The 21,691-nt window shown below is 39.0% G+C and overlaps 1 protein-coding gene across 1 annotated transcript; it reads right to left on the reverse strand.

Moving 5' to 3' along the window:
- Positions 1 to 16,712: 16,712 nt before the first annotated feature.
- On the reverse strand, positions 16,713 to 19,213 carry LOC110741508 (putative uncharacterized protein C5orf17). The gene has a single exon (XM_021927886.2). The coding sequence runs from the start codon at positions 17,443 to 17,445 to the stop codon at positions 17,008 to 17,010; it is 438 nt and encodes a 145-aa protein (XP_021783578.2). The 5' UTR covers positions 17,446 to 19,213; the 3' UTR covers positions 16,713 to 17,007.
- Positions 19,214 to 21,691: the final 2,478 nt, after the last annotated feature.

The following is a 21,691-nucleotide window of genomic DNA, read 5'->3' on the forward strand; positions in this document are numbered from 1 at the left end:
AGTTCAGTTTGAGTCTTTCTTAAAATGGGTATTGTCTTTCAGCTGTTAAACTGTTTCACTGGATGGCTTGGCTTCCTTGGATTTTCAATTTTCTCAATCTTGATGAGCTTCCTTGCCATCCAGACTCTGAATTCCACATCTGTCATTTCAGACAATTCAGACTGGTTAAGAACCCAACTGCTAGTGAGCTAACAGGCTCCTTTGGAGGTTAAGGGGATACTCTTTTTTAATGGCCAGAGTTTTTATGCTGATTCTTTCTAATCTGGGAGAGCTGGTATTCCTTTAATTGTGGTGTAAACTGAGTATAGTCCACTGGCTACATATCTGGAAGTTTTCATAAGACTAAGGGTCTGTACAGGGTCTTTGAATTTTTGCACATAGTTATGTAGAGGGGAGAATTAATGATTTTTGGTGTACTGTTTTGGCTGTGATCCAGGAGATGGTGCTTGAGAGCAACAGGTTCTTAGTCACAAAGTTCCTGGCTTTTGCAGCTGTATTCTGCCATGTTAGGGAGAGAAAGGTGACCCCCCCCCCTCACCTGGTCGGCTCATGGACCTTGGGAGAGACACCTCTGATCACTGGCACTGTGCTCACAATTTTGCTGTCATTATCATTAGGTCTTTTGGGCCACAGAGCTCCCGTGGGGAGAGGTCAGATAGGGAAATAGGCCACAGCCTTACAGGACCAGCCCTGTGGAGGGAGGCATGCCTAGGCCCCATACCAGCCTGCAAACCTGTGCAACTCATCTCTCCGTTTTCCAGGAGTGTGGGCTCCTTCCCAATTCAAGTGTCCAGCAGTTCCTGGCTTGGCACTCCTGAGCTACAGACTACAGGCTGGGGCACCAGGACCTGCTCCTGGCTCCCTTTTCCAGACATTTGGGGTTGGGTTCCCAGTGTGGTGGGAGATCCAAAGGTTTCCCAGGCTGTCAGAATGTATTCAGGTAGAGCAAGCCACCAGGCTGTGCATCAGAGCTTCACTGAGAACACTACATACTCCCACAGGGCAGCTAGGCAGGGACCCTGGGAGGTGCTGGTGGGTAAGCTGGCCTGCAGAACAGACATGCTGTGTCCAGTGGAGAAGTAGGCCCTGTTCTCTCCCCAGCAGTTAGCTGAGGCCAGAGTCTCTCAGAGGAAGACAGGCAGCCTTGAGCAGTAGGTACTTATGGCCAGTCTCTGCCAGAGCTGCCCCAAACTCAAAGGTCCCTGGCTCTGAGCTTGCTTTAACTCCATCTCTGTCAAATCTCTGGGGAGATCCCCCTGCCATCTCACACATCTGTGGGAGTGTGGGGTCCCCTGTAGCAGCTAAGATCCTAGAGGTACATGGCGAGAGTAAGCAGACCCCCAGTCCCTTGACTCTCCCCTTCCTCGGGTGCCCTTTGGGGCCAGGAATCAGCCATAGCATTTAGGAAACCCACACGGGATTCCCAGCTCCCTCTGTTTTCAGGCTCAGCAACTGTATCTTTTTTCTATTCACTTTCAGTGTTTTCTTTCTGAAGATCTGTTCAAATTTTGTTGGTGTAGTCTCTGCATGAATTACTTTTCCCAGCTGCATCTACTCAGCCATTTTGCTTACCCTCCTACCCCCCATGATTTCAGCAGCATTTCTATACACGAGTAACAATCAAGCTGAAAACCAAATCAAGAAGGTGATCCTATTTGCAATAGCTACAAAGAAAAGTACCTACAAATACAGTTAACTAAGTATATGAAAGATCTCTATAAGGAAATCTATAATGCAGTGATGAAAGAAATTATAGATGATACCAACAAATGGAAAAACGTCCAATGCTCGTGGACTGAAATATCTTTAAAATGACCATATTGCTCAAAGCAATCTACAGATTAAATACAATTCCTATCAAGATAGCAATGTCATTTTTCATAGAATTAGAAAAAAAATCCTAAAATTCACAAGGAACCAGAAAGAGCCCACGTGGCCAAAGCAATCTTAAGCAAACAAGAAAATAAAAAATTTAAAGCAGGAGGTATTACACTATGTGACTTTAAATTATATTACAAGGCTATAATATCCAAAGCAACATGCTACTCATATAAAAACAGACACATAGATCAGCAGAACAGAATAGAGAACCCTGAAATAAAGCCACATACCTACAGCCAACTGATCTCTAACAAGGTTGACAAAAGCATAGGCTGGGGAAAGATCACTCTAGTTTAAAAATGGTGCTGGGAGAATTGGATAGCCCTGTGCAGGAGAATCAGTCTGGACCCATCTCTCTCACCAAATACAAAAATTAACTCAAGATAGATTAAAGATTTAAATGTCAGAACTGAAACTATAAACATTCTAGAAGAAAATCTCAGAAAAACTTTTCTGGACATAGGTTTAATCAAAGAATTCATGACAAAGTCCTTGAAAGCAAATGCAGCAGAAACAACAAAATACAAATGAGACATAGTTAAACTAGAAAGCCTCTGCACAGCAAAAGAGATAATCAACAAACACACAACCTACAGAATGGGAAAAATATTTGCAAAATAAAATATGAATCTGATAAAAGATTAATATCTAGAATTTACAAGGAACTCAAACAATTCAACAAGGATAAAACAAATAATCCCGTTAAAAAGTGCACAAAGGACATGAACATTTTTAATGGTCAATAAGCATATGAAAAAATGCTCAACATCACTGATGTTCAGAGAAAAACAAATTGAAACTACAATAAGATGATATCTTACACTAGTCAGAATGGCCATTATTAAATCATCAACAAATAACAGATATTGATGAGGATGTGGAGAAAAGAGAACACTTACTTACTTATTACTAAGTTAGTACAACCTCTATGTAATATAATATAGAACTACCATTCAATCCAGCAAACTCACTACTGCATGTCTACCTAAAGGAAATCATTATAGCAAAAAGATACCTGCATTTGCATGTTTATAGGACCACTCTTCACAAAGACAAAGATAGGAAATCAACCTAAGTATCCATCAACAGATGACTGGATAAAGGACACACACACACACACACACACACAAACACATCATGGAATACTACCCAGCCATAAAAAGAATAAAATGTATTTTGCAGCAACATGGGTGGAACTGGAGGCTATTATCTTATGTAAAATAACTGAGAAACAGAAAGTTAGATGCTGCCTGTTCTCACCTAAAAACGGGACCTAAATAACGTACACACATGGTCGTAAAGTGTAGAATGATAGACAATGGAAATGCAGAAGTGTGAGAGAGTGGGAGGGTGGAGGTGGACGATGAGAAATTAACTAATGGGTACAGTGTACACTATTCAGGTGATGGTTATACCAAAGGTCCAGACTTCACCACTATGCAATATATCCATGTAACTAATCTGCACTTGTACCCCCTAAATCAATATTAACAATAAAATGATTGTGTAAGTAGAAAAGCATGAAAAAGACATTGCAGGATAAATTTGATACTAGTAGAAGAAATATTTTCCTTTGGAAGAATGAAAAATAAGAAAATAATGTGTGCAACGGCAATAATCTCATTAAAAGTATATAAATAAAAAGATAACTGGTTTAAACAAAATAATAAAAATGTTCATGTGGTTTATAATGTATGCAGCAGTAAAATGTATGGCACAAACACCAGAAAAAAATGAGCAGGGGGTGGGGACGGAAAGAAAATTGAAGTATACTATTGTAAAAGTCTTAAACTGCCTGTGAAGTGATATCTCATTATTTGAAGGTAGTCTGTGATATAAAGATGTATATTGTAAACCCTGAAGCAATCACTAAAAACTAAAGTTTAAAGTTAAGATAAATAAATAACCAATAGAAGAAATGAAATGAAATTATTAAAAAAATTCAACCCAATAGAATGCAAAAAAGGACAAAAAGCAACAGATCAGATGGAGCACATAAAAAGCAAGACTGTATATTTAAACACAAATCATACTGATAATTACATCAATACAATATTAAACACTCCAATAAAAAAAAATACTGTGAACTTGACGAAAAAGCAAGAACCAATGACATGTTGTTTACAAGAAACTAATTTTAAACATGAAGATACAGATAGGTTAAAAATAAATAGTGGGAAAATGATATATGATGGAAACATTAATCATAACAAAGCTGGAATATTAGCAGTGATAAAAGGAGATATGACACAAGAATCAACTTACCAAAAAAAGATATGTAGCTAGCAAAATAATTTTGAAATACATTATGAATGAATCCAGGAAAAAAATATAAATGACCTGAGAAGGCAAATAGGCAAATCCATTATTACAGAGATTTCAATACTTATATCTCACTCACTGAGAGAACAAGAAAGCAAGATCAGTAAAGACACAGAACAATGAAAAACACTGTCAACCAACTTGACCTAACATCTATAGAATATTCCATCAAAAAATAGCAGAATACACATTTGTTTCATGCACACATGGAATAATTACCACAAATTATTATTTATGGACTATAAAACAATTCTCAAGAAATTTTAAAATATTAATATTCACTGTCAAAATATTGAATTAGAAATTAACATAAGAAAGGTATCTAGTAAATACTGAAACAGCAATTTTAAAACAAACCTATATAACCCATGGGTCAAGAAAAATCACAAAAAAAATGAATGAAAATAAAAACAACATTAAACTTAGAGCTGTGAGTACAGTGAAATTTATAGCTTTAGATGCTTCTATTTAAAAAGGATATAAAACCAATACCTTAAGAAACTAGAAAACGGTCTTAATAAGACTATTACGGAGGTAATCAAGAGGAAATAATAAAGCTAGAAGCATAAATCAGCAAATGAGAAAAAGAAAATGGAGAATATCAGTAAAGGCAAAAGGTGATGATTTGAAAAGACCAAGAGTTGCTGGTGAGGTGGCCAAATAGGAACAGCTACGGTCAGCAACTCCCAGCAAGATCGACACAGAAGGTGGGTGATTTCTGCATTTCCAACTAAAGTACCATATTCACCTCATTGTGACTGGCTGGACAGTGGGTGAAGCCCAAGGAGGGCAAGCTGAAGCAGAGTGGGGCGTCGCCTCACCCGGGAAGTGCAAGGGGTCAGGAAATTTCTTCTGCAAGCCAAGGGAAGCCCTTAGGAACTGTAGCGTACACTTTAGTCCAGATACTGTGCTTTTCCCACAGTCCTCACAACCCACAGACCGGGAGATACCTCCCAGTGCCTACACCACCAGGGCCCTGGGATTCCAGCACAAAACTGGGTGGCTGAGCAGACACTGAGCTAGCTGCAGGAGTTTTTTCCTTTCATACCCCAGTGGCACCTGGAAAGTCAGCAAGACAGAACTGTTCACTGCCCCAAAAAGGGGGCTAAAACCAGGGAGCCAAGTAGTCTGGCTTGCTGGGTCCCACCCCAATGGAACCCAACAAGCTAAGATCCACTGGCTTGAAATTATTGCACCAGCACAGCAGTCTAAGCCCCACCTGAGACACTTGAACCTTGTAGGGGGAGGAGCATCTGCCAATGCTGAGGCTTGAGAAGGTGGTTTCACCCTTGCAGTGTAAACAAAGCCACTGGGAAGTTTGAACAGGGTTGAGCCAACCCAACTCAGCAAGGTCACTGTGGCCAGACTGCCTCAGGCAAGAGAAAGAAATAAAAGGTATTCAATCAGGAAAAGAGGAAGTCAAATTGTCTCTGTTTGCAGATGACATGATTGTATATTTAGAAAACCCCATTGTCTCAGCCCAAAATTTCCTTAAGCTGATAAGCAACTTCAGCAAAGTCTCAGGATACAAAATCAATGTGCAAAAATCACAAGCATTCCTATATACCAATAACAGACAAACAGAGAGCCAAATCATGAGTGAACTCTCATTCACAACTGCTACAAAGAGAATAAAATACCTAGGAATACAACGTATGGGGATGTGGAGGACCTCTTCAAGGAGAACTACAAATCACTGCTCAGTGAAATATAAGAGGACACAAACAAATGGAAAAACATTCCATGCTCATGGACAGAAAGAATCAATATCGTCAAAATGGCCATACTGCCCAAAGTAATTTATACATTCAATGCTACTGCCATCAAGCTACCTTTGACTTTCTTCAGAGCATTGGAAAAAACTACTTTAAATTTCATGTGGAACCAAAAAAGAGCCTGCATAGCCAAGACAATCCTAAGCAAAAAGAACAAAGCTGGAGGCATCACACTACCTAACCTCAAACTATACTACAAGATTACAGTAACTGAAACAGCATGGTACTGCTACCAAAACAGAGAGATAGACCAATGGAACAGAACAGAGGCCTCAGAAATAACACCACACATCTACAACCATCTGATCTTTGACAAACCTGACAAAAACAAGCAATGGGGAAAGGATTTCCTATTTAATAAATGGTGTTAGGAAAACTGGCTAGTCATATGCAGAAAGCTGAAAATGGATCCCTTCCTTACACCTTATACAAAAATTAACTCAAGATGGATGAAAGACTTAAACATAAATCTAAAACCATAAAAACTCCAGAAGAAAGCCTAGGCAATACCATTCAGGACATAGGCATGGGCAAAGACTTCATGACTAAAACACCAAAAGCAATGGCAACAAAAGCCAAAATTGACAAATAGCATCTGATTAAAGAGCTTCTGTACAGCAAAAGAAACTATCATCAGAGTGAACAGGCAACCTACATAAAGGGAAAAAGTTTTTGCAATCTATCCACTTGACAAAGGGGTAATATCCAGAATCTACAAAGAACTTAAACAGATTTACAAGATAAAACCACCCCATCAAAAAGTGGGCAAAGGATATGAACAGACACTTCTCAAAAGAAGACATTTATGCAGCCAACAAATATATGAAAACATGCTCATCATTACTGGTCATTAGAGAAATCCAAATGAAAACCACCATGAGATACCACCTCATGCCAGTTAGAATGGCGATCATTAAAATGTCAGGAAACAACAGATGCTGGAAAGAATGTAGAGAAATAGGAATGCTTTTACACTGTTGGTGGTAGTGTAAATTAGTTCAACCATTGTAGAAGACAATTGGTGATTCCTCAGGGATCTAGAACTAGAAATGCCATTAGACCTAGCAATCCCATTACTAGGTATATACCCAAAGGATTGTAAATCATTCTCTTATAAAGACACATGCACACGAATGTTTACTGCAGCACTGTTCACAATGACAAAGACTTGGATCCAACCCAAATGCCTACCAATGATAGATTGGATAAAGAAAATGTGGCACATATACACCATGGAATACTATGCAGCCATAAAAAAGGATGATTTCATGTCCTTTGCAGGGACATGGATGACACTGGAAACCATCATTCTCAGCAAACTAACGCAAGAACAGAAAACCAAACACTGGGTGTTCTCACTCATAAGTGGGAGTTGAACAATGAGAACACATGGACGCAGGGAGTGGGACATCACACACTAGGGCCTGTTGTGGGGTGGGGGACTAGAGGAGGGATTGCATTAGGAGAAATACCTAATGTAGATGATGGGTTTATGGGTGCAGCAAACCACCATGGCACATGTATACCAATGAAACAAGCCTGCGTGTTCTGCACATGTATCCCAGAACTTAAAGTAAATTTAAAAAAAGAAAAAAAAGACCAATACATTTGTAAACTTCAGCTAGAATAATCAAGAGAAAAAGAAAAACCACATGTTATCAAAATCAGTAATAAAAGAAGCATTAGCATTTATACAGATTCTACAGACATTTAAAGGACGGTCAGGGAATATGATGAAAAACTTTATGACAATAAATACGACTAAGAACTTTCATTCAATTGACAAATTTCTTAAAAGGAAAAAAAGGCCAAATGAACTTAAGATACAGAAAATCTAAACAGACCTATAACTTTTCAAAAATTGAATTTGTAATTAAAACCTGCAAGCCAAAATAACTTTATTGGTGAATTCTAGCAAACAAGGAAGAAATCATATAATCCTAAACAGATTCTTTATGAAAATAAAGCAGGCAACACTTCACAACTCACATTAGGAGTCCCCCATTACTCTGATATCAGAACCAGATAAAGACATAAAACTATAAATGAATATCTCGGTGGATATTGATGCAAAACCCCATGCCTATTAGCAAACATATCTGGATTCCTCAAATGATCAGAATAAAGAAGAAAATCCATATAAAGATTTCCATATATGCAGAAAAAGTATTGGACAACACTCAACACCTACTCATGGTTAAAAACAAATTCTTAGCAAACAGAATATAAAAGGAAACTTTTTCAGTCAGATAAACTGTATCTCCAAAAATCCTAAAATTTTCCCTAGTTAATATTGCATTCTCTAGTTAATGTTGCACTGGAAGTCGTAGGCAATGCAATGAGTTAATAAAAAGAGATTAAAGACATTATATTGGAAAAGAAAAAATAAAAGTATCTACTTACAATAACAGGACTGTTTGTAAAGAAAATCCCAAGCAATCTAATCAAATATTAACAAGTTACAAGAATAAGTGAATTTACAATGTTGTAAGAGAGAAGTACTAACAGCAACAATGAGACCATTACATTTTAAAAATACCATTTATAGTAGCATTAAAAATAAAATACTTAAAGGTAGGAGAACTGCTTGCACCTGAGAGGCAGAAGGTGCAGTGAATTGAGATTGCGACACTGCACTCCAGCCTGGGTGACAGAACAAGACTGTTTCAAAAAATAAAAAAATAAAATAAAATAATAAAATACTTAGAGGTACATTTAACAACATATGTATTAAATTGTACATTAAACTACAAAATATTGCTGAAATTAAAGAAGACCTGCAAGAGAGGCGTGCCCAAGATGGCCAAATAGGACCAGCTCTAGCCTCCAGTTCCCAGCATGAGCAACACAGAAGACAGGTGATTTCTGCATTTTCAACTGAGGTACCGGGTTCATCTCACTGGGTCGTGTTGGACAGTTGGCGCTGGTCCGCCGGTGCAGCCCGTTCAGCAAGAGCTGAAGCAGGGTGAGGCACCTCCACATCTGGGAAGTGCAAGGGGGAAGGGAATTCCTTTTCCTAGCCAAAGGAAATTGAGACATACAACACCTGGAAAATCGAGTAACTCCCACCCTAATACTGCACTTTACCAAGGGTCTCAGCAAATGGCACACCAGGAGATGATATCCCACACCTGGACCAGAGGGTCCCATGCCCACGGAGCCTCCCTCATTGCTAGCACAGCAGTCTGAGATCTAACTGCAAGGCGGCAGGGAGGCTGGGGGAGGGGCGCCCATCATTGCTGAGGCTTAAGTAGGTAAACAAAGCCACTGGGAAGCTCGAATTGGGTAGAGCCCACCACAGCTCAAGGGGCTGGCCTGCCTCTGTAGACTCCTCCTCTGGGGACAAGGCATAGCTAAACAAAAAGCAGCAGAAACCTTGGCAGAGGTAAATGCGCCCATCTGTCACCTTTGAAGAGAGCAGTGGATCTCCCAGCATGGAGGTTGAGATCTGAGAACGGACAGACTGCTTGCTCAAGTGGGTCCCTGACCCCTGAGTAGCCTAACTGGGAAACATCCCCCACTAGGTGCAGACCGAAACCTCACACCTCACACAACTGGGTACACCCCTGAGACGAAGCTTCCAGAGCAAGAATCAAACAGCAACACTCGCTGTTCAGCAATATTCTATCTTCCGCAGCCTCCACTGCTGATACCCAGGCAAAGAGCGTCTGGAGTGAACCTCAAGCAAACTCCAACAGACGTACAGCTGAGGGTCCTGATTGTTAGAAGGAAAACTAACAAACCAAAAGGTCACCCACAACAAAACCCCATCAGTACATCACCATCATCAGAGACTAAAGGCAGAGAAAACCACAAAGATGGGGAAAAAGCAGTGCAGAAAAGCTGGAAAATCAAAAAATCAGAGCGCATCTCCCCCTCCAAAGCAATGCAGCTCATTGCCAGCAATGGAACAAAGCTGGAGGGAGAATGACTTTGACGAGTCGAGAGAAGAAGGCTTCAGTCGATCAAACTTCTCAGAGCTAAAGGAAGAACTACGTAACCAACACAAAGAAACTAAAAATCTTGAAAAAAGATTTGATGAATGGCTAACTAGAATAACCAATGTAGAGAGGTCCTTAAAAGAACTGATAGAGATGAAAACCATAACTACGTGACAAATGTACAAGCTTCAGTAACCAACTCGATCATCTGGAAGAGAGAGTATCAGCAAATGAAGATCAAATGAATGAAATGAAGCTAGAAGAGAAGTTTAGACAAAAAAGAGTAAAAAGAAATGAACAAAGCCTCCAAGAAATAGGGGATTCTGTGAAAAGACCAAATCTACGTCTGATTGATGTGTCTGAAAGTGACGGGGAAAATGGAACCAAGTTGAAAAACACTCTTCAGGATATCATCCAGGAGAACTTCCCCAACCTAGCAAGGCAGGATAACATTCAAATTCAGGAAATACAGAGAACGCCACAAAGATACTCCTCGAGAAGAGCAACTCCAAGATACAAAATTTTCAGATACACTAAAGATGAAATGAAGGAAAAAATGTTAAGGGCAGCCAGAGAGAAAGGTCGGGTTACACACAAAGGGAAGCCCATCAGACTAACAGCAGATCTCTCCACAGAAACTCTACAAGCCAGAAGAGAGTGGGAGCCAATATTCAACATTTTTAAAGAAAAGAATTTTAAACCCAGAATTTCAAACCCACCCAAAATCAGGTTCATAAGTGAAAGAAAAATAAAATCCTTTACAGACAAGCAAATGCTTAGAGATTTTGTCACCAACAGGCCTGCCCTACAAGAGATCCTGAATGAAGCACTAACATGGAAAGGAACAACAGGTACCAACCATTCCAAAAACATGTCAAAATGTAAAGTCCCTCGATGCTAGGAAGAAACTGCATCAACTAACGAGCAAAATAACCAGCTAATTAGGATCAAGTTCACATATAACAATATTAACCTTCAATGTAAATGGAGTAAATGGTCCAATTAAAAGACACAGACGGGCAAATTGGATAAAGAGTCAAGACCCATCAGTTTGCTGTATTCAGGAGACTCACATGCAGAGACACACATAGGCTCAACATAAAGGGATGGAGGAAGATCTACCAAGCAAATGGAAAACAAAAAAAAGGCAGGGGTTGCAATCCTAGTCTCTGATAAAACAGACTTTAAACCATCAAAGATCAAAAGAGAAAAAGAAGGCCACTACATAATGGGAAAGGGATCAATTCATCAGGAAGAGCTAACTATCCTAAACATATATGCATCCAATACAGGAGCACCCAGATTCATAAAGCATGTCCTTAGAGACTTACAAAGAGACTTAGACTCCCATACAATAACAATGGGAGACTTGAACACCCCACTGTCAACATTAGACAGATCAACAAGACAGAAAGTTAACAAGGATATCCAGGAATTGAACTCAACTCTGCACCAAGCAGACCTAATAGACATCTACAGAACTCTCCACCCCAAATCAACAGAATATACATTCTTCTCAGCACCACATCACACTTATTCCAAAATTGACCACATAGTTGGAAGTGAAGCACTCCTCAGCAAATGTAAATGAACACAAATTATAACACACTGTCTCTCGGACCACAGTGCAATCAAACTAGAACTCAGGACTAAGAAACTCAATCAAAACCACTCAACTACATGGAAACTGAATAACCTGCTCCTAAATGACTACTGGGTACATAAAGAAATAAAGGCAGAAATAACGATGTTCTTTGAAACCAATGAGAACAAAGATACAACATACCAGAATCTCTGGGACACATTTAAAGCAGTGTGTAGAGGGAAATTTATAGCACTACATGCCCACAAGAGAAAGCTGGAAAGATCTAAAATTGACACCCTAGCATCACAATTAAAAGAACTAGAGAAGCAAGAGCAAACACATTCAAAAGCTAGCAGAAGGCAAGAAATAACTAAGATCAGAGCAGAACTGAAGGAGACAGAGACACAAAAAACTCTCCAAAAAATCAATGAATCCAGCAGCTGGTTTTTGGAAAGGATCAAAAAAATTAATAGACCGCTAGCAAGACTAATAAAGAAGAAAAGAGAGAAGAATCAAATAGATGCAATAAAAAATGATAAAGGGGATATCACCACCGACCCCAGAGAAATACAAACTACCATCAGAGAATACTATAAACATCTCCATGCAAATAAACTAGAAAACCTAGAAGAAATGGATAATTTCCTGGACACTTACACTCTCCCAAGACTAATCCAGGAAGAAGTTGAATCCCTGAATAGACCATTAGCAGGCTCTGAAATTGAGGCAATAATTAATAGCCTACCAACAAAAAAAACTCCAGGACCACACGGATTCACAGCCGAATTCTACCAGAGGTACAAGGAGGCGTTGGTACCATTCCTTCTGAAACTATTCCAATCAATAGAAAAAGAGGGAATCCTCCCTAACTCATTTTACAAGGCCAACATCATCCTGATGCCAAAGCGAGATACAACAAAAAAAGAGAATTTTAGACCAATATCCCTGATGAACATCGATGCAAAAATCCTCAATAAAATACTGGCAAACCAAATCCAGCAGCACATCAAAAAGTTTATCCACCATGATCAAATGGGCTTCATCCCTGGGATGCAAGGCTGGTTCAACATACACAAATAAATAAATGTAATCCAGCATATAAACAGAACTAAAGACAAAAACCACATGATTATTTCAATCGATGCAGAAAAGACCTTCAACAAAATTCAACAGCCCTTCATGCTAAAAACTCTCAATAAATTTGGTATTGATGGAACCTATCTCAAAATAATAAGAGCGATTTATGACAGACTCACAGCCAATATCATACTGAGTGGGCAAAAACTGGAAGCATTCCCTTTGAAAACTGGCACAAGACAGGGATGCCCTCTCTCACCACTCCTATTCAACATAGTGTTGGAAGTTCTGACTAGGGCAATCAGACAAGAGAAAGAAATAAAGGGTATTCAGTTAGGAAAAGAAGAAGTCAAATTGTCCCTGTTTGCAGATGACATGATTGTATATTTAGAAAACCCCATCATCTCACCCTAAAATCTCCTTAAGCTGACAAGCAATTTCAGCAAAGTCTCTGGATACAAAATCAATGTGCAAAAATCACAAGCATTCTTATACACCAGTAACAGACAAACAGAGAGCCAAATCATGAATGACCTACCAATCACAATAGCTTCAAAGAGAATATAATACCTAGGAATCCAACTTTCAAGGGACGTAAAGGACCTCTTCAAGGAGAACTACAAACCACTGCTCAGTGAAATAAAAGAGGACACAAACAAATGGAAGAACATACCATGCTCATGGATAGGAAGAATCAATATTGTGAAAATGGCCATACTACCCAAAGTAATTTATAGATTCAATGCCATCACCATTAAGCTACCAATGACTTTCTTCACAGAATTGGAAAAAGCTGCTTTAAAGTTCATATGGAACCAAAAAAGACCCCACATTGCCAAGACAATCCTAAGCCAAAAGAACAAAGCTGGAGACATCACGCTATCTGACTTCGACCTATACTACAAGGCTACAGTAACCAAAACAGCATGGTACTGGTACCAAAACAGAGAGACACACCAATGGAACAAAACAGAACCCTCAGAAATAATACCACACATCTACAGCCATCTGATCTTTGACAAACCTGACAAAAACAAGAAATGGGGAAAGGATTCCCTATTTAATAAATGGTGCTGGGAAAATGGGCTAGCCAGAAGTAGAAAGCTGAAACTGGATCCTTTCCTTACTCCTTATGTGAAAATTAATTCAAGATGGATTAGAGACTTAAATGTTAGACCTAAAACCATAAAAACCCTAGAAGAAAACCTAGGTAATACCATTCAGGACACAGGCATGGGCAAGGACTTCATGTCTAAAACACCAAAAGCAATGGCAACAAAAGCCAAAATTGACAAATGAGATCTAATTAAACTAAAGAGCTTCTGCACAGCAAAAGAAACTACCATCAGAGTGAACAGGCAACCTACAGAATGGGAGAACATTTTTGCAATCTACTCATCTGACAAAGAGCTAACATCCAGAACCTATAAATAACTCAATCAATTTTACAAGAAAAAAAAAAAAACCATCAAAAAGTGGGCAAAGGATATGAACAGACACTTCTCAAAAGAAGACCTTCATACAGTCAACAACACATGAAAAAAATGCTTATCATCACTGTCCATCAGAGAAATGCAAATCAAAACCACAATGAGATACCATCTCACACCAGTTAGAATGGCAATCATTAAAAAATCAGGAAACTACAGGTGCTGGAGAAGATGTGGAAAAATAGGAACCCTTTTACACTGTTGGTGGGATTGTAAACCATTGTGGAAAGCAGTATGGCGATTCCTCAAGGATCTAGAACTAGAAATACCATATGACCCACAGACATCCCATTACTGGGGATATACTGAAACAATTATAAGTCATGCTGCTATAAAGACACATGCACACATATGTTTATTGCGGCACTATTCACAATAGCAAAGACTTGGAATCAACCGAAATGTCCATCAGTGACAGACTGGATTAAGAAAATGTGGCACATATACACCATGGAATACAATGCAGCCATAAAAAAGGATGAGTTCGTGTCCTTTGTAGGGACATGGATGCAGCTGGAAACCATCATTCTCAGCAAACTTTCTCAAGAACAGAAAACCAAATACCACATGTTCTCACTCATAGGTGGGAACTGAACACTTGGACACAGGAAGGGGAACATCACACACCAGGTCCTATTGTGGGGAGGGGGTTGGGGGGAGGGATAGCATTAGGAGATATATCTAATGTAAATTATGAGTTAATGGGTGCAACACACCAACATGGCTCATGTATACATAGGTAACAAACCTGCACGTCGTGCACATGTACCTTAGAACTTAAAGTATAATAAAATAAATACATGAATATATATATAAATAAAAGAAATAATAGAGAAGAACATGGAAATATGAAATAACCAAAAAAAGACCTGCAAAAATGGAAAATATATAATACCATGTTCATGGATCTCAAGGCTCAATTCTCCTCAAATTGATCTGTAGATTCAATGCTATCCCTATCAAAATCCCCAAAAAGTGTTGTAAAAAATAGCAAACTGTTTCTAAAATTTATATGAAAATACAAAGGCCGAAGAATAGCCAATTCAACTTTGGAAAAGAAGAAAAGGGTTGGAGAACTTACACTATTTAAAGATGTAATATAAATCTACAGTAATCAAGAACGTGTGGTATTGGCATAAATATTAATGTAAAGATTAATGGAAAAAAGAATGTCAGAAATAAACCCACTCACATATATTGTCAATTGACTTTTGTAAGGCATAGCCTTTATAATAAATTTACTGGAACTACTGGTTAAGAATTTGTAGGAAACAAACAAAAAAAAAGACCCTGACTTCCATTCTCACCATACAGAAAAATGAATTCAAATGTATCACAGACCTAACATAAAAGCTAAAATTATAAAACTTCCAGAAGAAAATGTGGGAGAAAATCTTAAGAAATTTGTAATAAGCTAAAATTTAAAGTGAAACACCCAAGTTCCTTCAAATAACTGGAAAGACTTCCCAAGAAGGACTAGTACAAATAAACCCAGACTGCGAAGACTACAATAAATACCTAACTCTTGAGTGCTCAGATACTAATGAACATCCACAAGCATCAAGACTACCCAGGAACACGTGAGCTCACCAAAGGAACTAAATAAGGCACCAGGGGCCAATCCCAGAGGGACAGAAGTATGTGACCTTTCAGATAGAGAATTCAAAAGAGCTGTTTTGAGGAAACTCAAGTAAATTAAAAATAAAACAGAAAAGAAATTCAGAATTCTAACAGATAAATTTAACAAAGAAATTGAAATAAAAAGAATAAAGTAGAAATTCTGGAGTAGAAAAATGCAGCTGACATACTGAAGATTGCACCAGTCTCTTAATAGCTCGATAATAGACTCGATCAAGCAGAAGAATTAGTGTGATTGAAGACAGGCTATCTGAAAATACAGAGTCAGAGAAGACAAAAGAAAAATGAATTAAAAAAAAATAAATCAGGCCTACAGGCTCTAGAAAATAGCCCGAAAAGGGCAAATCTAAAAGTTCTTGGCCTTAAAAGGAGGGGGCGGAGTGTAGAATGTTTTTCAAAAAGATAACAGATAATTTCCCACACCTATAGAAAGAGGTCAGTATTCAAGTACAAGAAGGTTACAGAACACTAAGTATATTAAAACCAAAGAAGATTGCCTCAAGGTATTTAATAATCAAACTCCCAAAGGTCAAGGATAAAGGGTCCTAAAAGTGTGTCCGAAATTGGTGAGTTCTTGGTCTCACTGACTTCAAGAATGAAGCCGCATACCCTCGCGGTGAGTGTTACACTTCTTAAAGATAGTGTGTCTGGAATTTGTTTCTTCTGATGTTCAGACAGGTTCAGTTTCTTCCTTCTGGTGGGTTCGTGGTCTCGCTGGCTTCAGGAGTGAAGCAGCAGACCTTCGCGGTGAGTGTTACAGCTCTTAAGGCAGCGCGTCTGGAGTTGTTCATTCCTCCCGGTGGGTTCGTGGTCTTGCTGGCCTCAGGAGTGAAGCTACAGACCTTTGCAGTGAGTGTCACAGCTCATAAAGGCAGTGCACACCCAAAGAGTGAGCAGCAGCAAGATTTATTACAAAGAGTGAAAGAACAAAGCTTCCACAGCACGGAAAGGGAACTGAGCAGGTTGCCACTGCTGGCTCGGGCAGCCTGCTTTTATTCCCTTGTATGACCGCACCCGCATCCTGCTGATTGGTCCATTTTACAGAGAGCTGATAGGTCTATTTTACAGAGAGCTGATTGGTCCGTTTTGACACAGTGCTGATTTGTGCATTTATAATCCCTAAGCTAGACACAGAGTGCTGATTGGTGTGTTTACAATCCTTTAGCTAGACACAGAGTGCTAGACAGAAAACTTCTCCAAGTCTTCACTAGACTAGCTAGATACAGAGTACTGATTGGTGTATTTACAAATCTTGAGCTAGACACAGAGTGCTGATTGGTGTATTTACAATTCCTTAGCTAGACATAAAGGTTCTCCATGTTCCCACTAGACTCAGGAGCCCAGCTGGCTTCACCTAGTGGATCCCGCACCAGGGCCACAGGTGGAGCTGCCCGCCAGTCCTGCACCATGCACACGCACTCCTCAGCCCTTGGGCAGTTGATGGGATCAGGCCTCGTGAAGCAGGGGGTGGTGCTTGTTGAGGAGGCTCGGGCTGCCCAGGAGCCCACAGCAGAGGGAGGGGGAGGCTCGGGCATGGCAAGCTGCAGGTCCTGAGCCCTGCCCCGTGGGGAGGCAGCTGAGGCCTGGGGAGAATTTGAGCACAGTGCTGGCAGGCCAGCACTGCCGAGGGACCCGGCGCACCCTCTGCAGCTGCTGGTCCCGGTGCTAAGCCCCTCACTGCCCAGGGCTGGCAGTGCCAGCCAGCAGCTCCGAGTGCAGGGGCCTGCCGAGCCCATGCCCACCCGGAACTCACGCTGGCCCACCAGCCCCGGTTCCCACTTGCGCCTCTCCCTCCACACCTCCCCACAAGCAGAGGGAGCTGGCTCCAGCCTTGGCCAGCCCAGAGAGGGGCTCCCATAGTGCAGCAGCAGGCTGAAGGGCTCCTAAAGCACAGCCAGAGTGGACGCTGAGGCTGAGGAGGCACCAAGAGCGGGTGAGGGCTGGCGAGGGCTGCCAGCACGCTGTCTCAAAAGCAGCAAGAGAAAAGAAGCAAACAAGATATTAATACAATGGAACTTCAACACGTCTGGTAACAGACTTTTCAGTGAAAACCTTACAGGCCAGGAGACAGTGGCATGACATATTTAAAGTGTCGAAGGAAAGAAAACCTTTTGCCCTATGAGAGTATATCTGCCAAAATATTCTAGAAACATGAAGGAGAAATACTTTCCCAGCCAAAAAAATAAAAGAAGAAAAAAAATGCTGAGGAGCTGCATCAATACAAGATCTGTCCCACAAAAAATAAGAAAATTCTTCAACCTAAAAGGATGTTAATGACCAAGAAGAAATCATCTGAACATGCAAAACTAACTGGTAATAGTAGGTACACAGAAAAAAATAGAATATTATAACTGTTACTATGGTGTACAAACTACTCATATGTAGAAAGATGAAAAATAAAATGATCAAAATAATGACAAGAACTTTTCAAGACACAGACAGTATAATAAGATATAAATAGAAACAACAAAAACTTAATGAGTACACAAAGTTAAAGTGCAGAATTATTAGTTTTCCTTTTGCTTGTTTGTTTATGCATCAGTATTACATTGTCATGACTTTAAAGTAATGGATTATATTATTTGCAAGCCTCATGGTAACCTAAAATCTAAAAACATACAACAGATACACAAAAAATCAAAATGCAAGAAATTAAAATAAACCAACCAAGAAAATCTCCTTCACTGAAAGGAAGATAGGAAGAAAGAAAAGGCAGAGAAGATCACAAAACAACCAGAAAATATACAACAAAATGGTAGGAGTAAGTCCCTACTTATCAATAACAAAATTATGTGATAACAATAACAAAAACAAAAAGAATGTGAATCTAAACTCCCCATTTAAAAGACATGGAGTGTCAGAATGGTTTTTTTTTTAAAGGATATAACAATCTTTTGCCTACAAGAAACACACTTTTGTGTACACAGACATACATAGACTCAAAATAAAGGGATAGAAAAAGATCTTCCATGCCAATGGAAACCAAAAACAAGCAGGAGTGACTATATTTACAGCAGACAAATTAGGTTTCAAAATAAAAACTATAAAAAGAGAGAAGATCATTATATAATATTAAAGGGGTCAATTCAGTAAGAAGATATAACAATTGTAAACACATATGCATCCAATGCTGGAGCACCCAGATGTATAAAGCAAACATTGTTGGAGGTAATGAGAGACCCCCAAATACATTAAAATTTCAAGACTTCAACACCCCACTTTCAGCACTAGACAGATCATCCGGAGAGAAGATCAACAGGACAGATTATCCAGACAGAAAATCAACAAAGAAACATTGGACTTTATCTGCACTATAGAACAAATGGACCTAATAGGTATTTACAGAACACTTCATCCAACAGCTACAGAATACATTCCTCTCCTTAGCACGTGGATCATCCTCAAGAACAGACCACATGTGGCCAGGTGTGGTAGCTCACGCCTGTAATCCCAGCACTTTGGGAGGCCAGGGCAGGTGGATCACCTGAGGTCAGGAGTTTGAGACCAACCTGGTCAACATGGTGAAACCCTGTCTCTACAAAAAATACAAAAATTAGCTAGGTGTGGTAGTGGGTGCCTGTAATCCCAGCTACTCAGGAGGCTGAGGCAGGAGAATCACTTGAACCCAGGGGGTGGAGGTTGCAGTAAGCTGAGATCGCTCCACGGCACTCCAGCCTGGGCAGCAAGAGTAAAACTCTGTCTCAAAAAAAAAAAAAAAAAATTAGGCCACAAAACAAATCTTAAAACATTCCATAAAACTGAAATTATATCATGTATCTTCCCTGACCACAATAAAATAAAACTAGAAAGCAAAAGCAAAAGGAAATTTGGAAACTATACAAACACATGGAAAATAAACAACATGCTCCTGAATGACCAGTGGGTCAACGAAGAGATTAAAAACAAAATTTTAAAATTTCCAGAAACAAAAATAATGTAAACCCAATATACCAAACCTATGTGATATAGTGAAAGCAGTACTAAGAGAGAATACAGCTAAAAGTGAAGTGCCTACATCAAAAAGGCAAAACTTAAACAACCTAATGATACATCTTAAACAAATAGAAAAGCAACAGCAAGCCAAACCCAAATAGAAGAAAATAAATAAATAATAAACATCATAGCATAAATAAGTGGAATTGAAATGAATACAAAAGATCAATGAAACAAAAAGTTGGTTTTTAAAAGTCAAACAAAACTGACAAACCTTTAGCCAGACTAACTTAGATAAAAAGTGACAAGACACAAATAAATAAAATTAGAGATAAAAAAGGAGAAATTACAACTGATACTGCAGAAATTAAAAGGATCATTAGAGGCCACAATGAGCAACTATATGCCAACAAACTGGAAGACCTACAAGAAATGGATAAATTCCTATACACATACAACTTACCAAGATTAAAACATGAAGAAATCCAAAATCTGTGAACAGACCAGTAACACGTAATAAGATCGAAGCTACTATAAAAACTCTCCAAGCAAAGAAAAGCTCAGGACCAATAGTTTCACTGCTGATTTTAACATTTAAAGGAAAATTAATACCAACTCTACTCAAACTAATCCAAAAAGTAGACATGGAGGGAATACTTTCAAACTCGTTCTATGAGACCAATGTTACTCTGATACCAAAACCAAATAAAGGCACATAAAAAAAAGGTAAACTATAGGCCATTATCTCTGATGAACACTGATGCAAAAATCCTCAACAAAATACTAGTAAACCAAATGCAACAACACATTAAAAAATCATTCATCATGACCAAGGAGTATTTATTCCAGGAATGCAAGAATGGTTCAACATCTGCAAATCAATCATCGTGATATATCAACAGAATGAAGGACAAAAACCATATGACCATTTCAACTGATGCACAAAGAGCATTTGATAAAAATAAAAACCTCTCATGCTAAAACCCCTCAAAAAATTGAGTATAGAAAGAACATACCTCAACATAATGAAAGCCATATATGACAGACCCACAGCTAGTATCACACTGAATAGGGAATATGAAATAGGAAATAGGGAAAAACTGAAAACCTTGAATATCTGGAACCTGACAAGGTTGTCCACTTTCACCACTGTTATTCAACATAGTACTGGAAGTCCAAGCTAGAGCAATCAGACAAGAGAAAGAAACAAAGGACATCCAAATTGGAAAGAAGTGAGTAAAACCATCCTTATTTACAGGTGCCATGATTTTATATTGGGAAAAACTTAAAGACTACACACACACACACACACACACACACACACACACACACACACACACACACACAAAACTATTAGAACTCATAAACAAATTCGGTAAAGTTGCAGGATACAAAATCAATAGACAAAAATAACTACCATTTCTATATATCAAGAGCAAACACTATGAAAAAGAAATTATGAAGGTAAACCCAGCACTTTGGGAGGCAAAGGTGGGAGGCCAGGAGCCCACAGACCAGCCTGGGCAACACAACAAGACTCTGTCTCTACAAAAAAATATAAAAAATTAGCCAGGTAGTGGAGTGGTATGAACCTGTAGTCCTACCTACTCAGGAGGCTGAGGTGGGAGGATCACTTGAGCCCAGGAGGTTGAGGCTGTAGTGAGCTGTGATCACACTACTGCATTCTAGCCTAGGCAACAGATCCTGCCTCAAAAAAAAAAAAAGGATAATTTCTACTTAAGATTTTATTGACATCAGTAGTCCTGAGCACTAGTCCTGTTAGGATTAAAATCTTGATCCACTTCTACCACTAACAAGTAACTTAACATGGAGCCTCAATAAGTTGCTTAATATCAAGGTATCTCAGATTTTTTTTTTTTTTAATTTGGGATTGCTCTAAGGAGTCTATAAATGTGAGTATTCTATCAAAATGTACCACATCATTAGTGCAATTTTAAATATTAAAAGGCAGATGTCAAACCAAAAAGCAAATTAAAGAGAACCCAACATACAAATTATTAGCATGTAGGGAAGTATATAGCTATGCAA

The sequence above is a fragment of the Papio anubis genome, chromosome 13, assembly GCF_008728515.1.
Source record: "Papio anubis isolate 15944 chromosome 13, Panubis1.0, whole genome shotgun sequence".
In the NCBI taxonomy this organism is placed as follows: domain Eukaryota; kingdom Metazoa; phylum Chordata; class Mammalia; order Primates; family Cercopithecidae; genus Papio; species Papio anubis.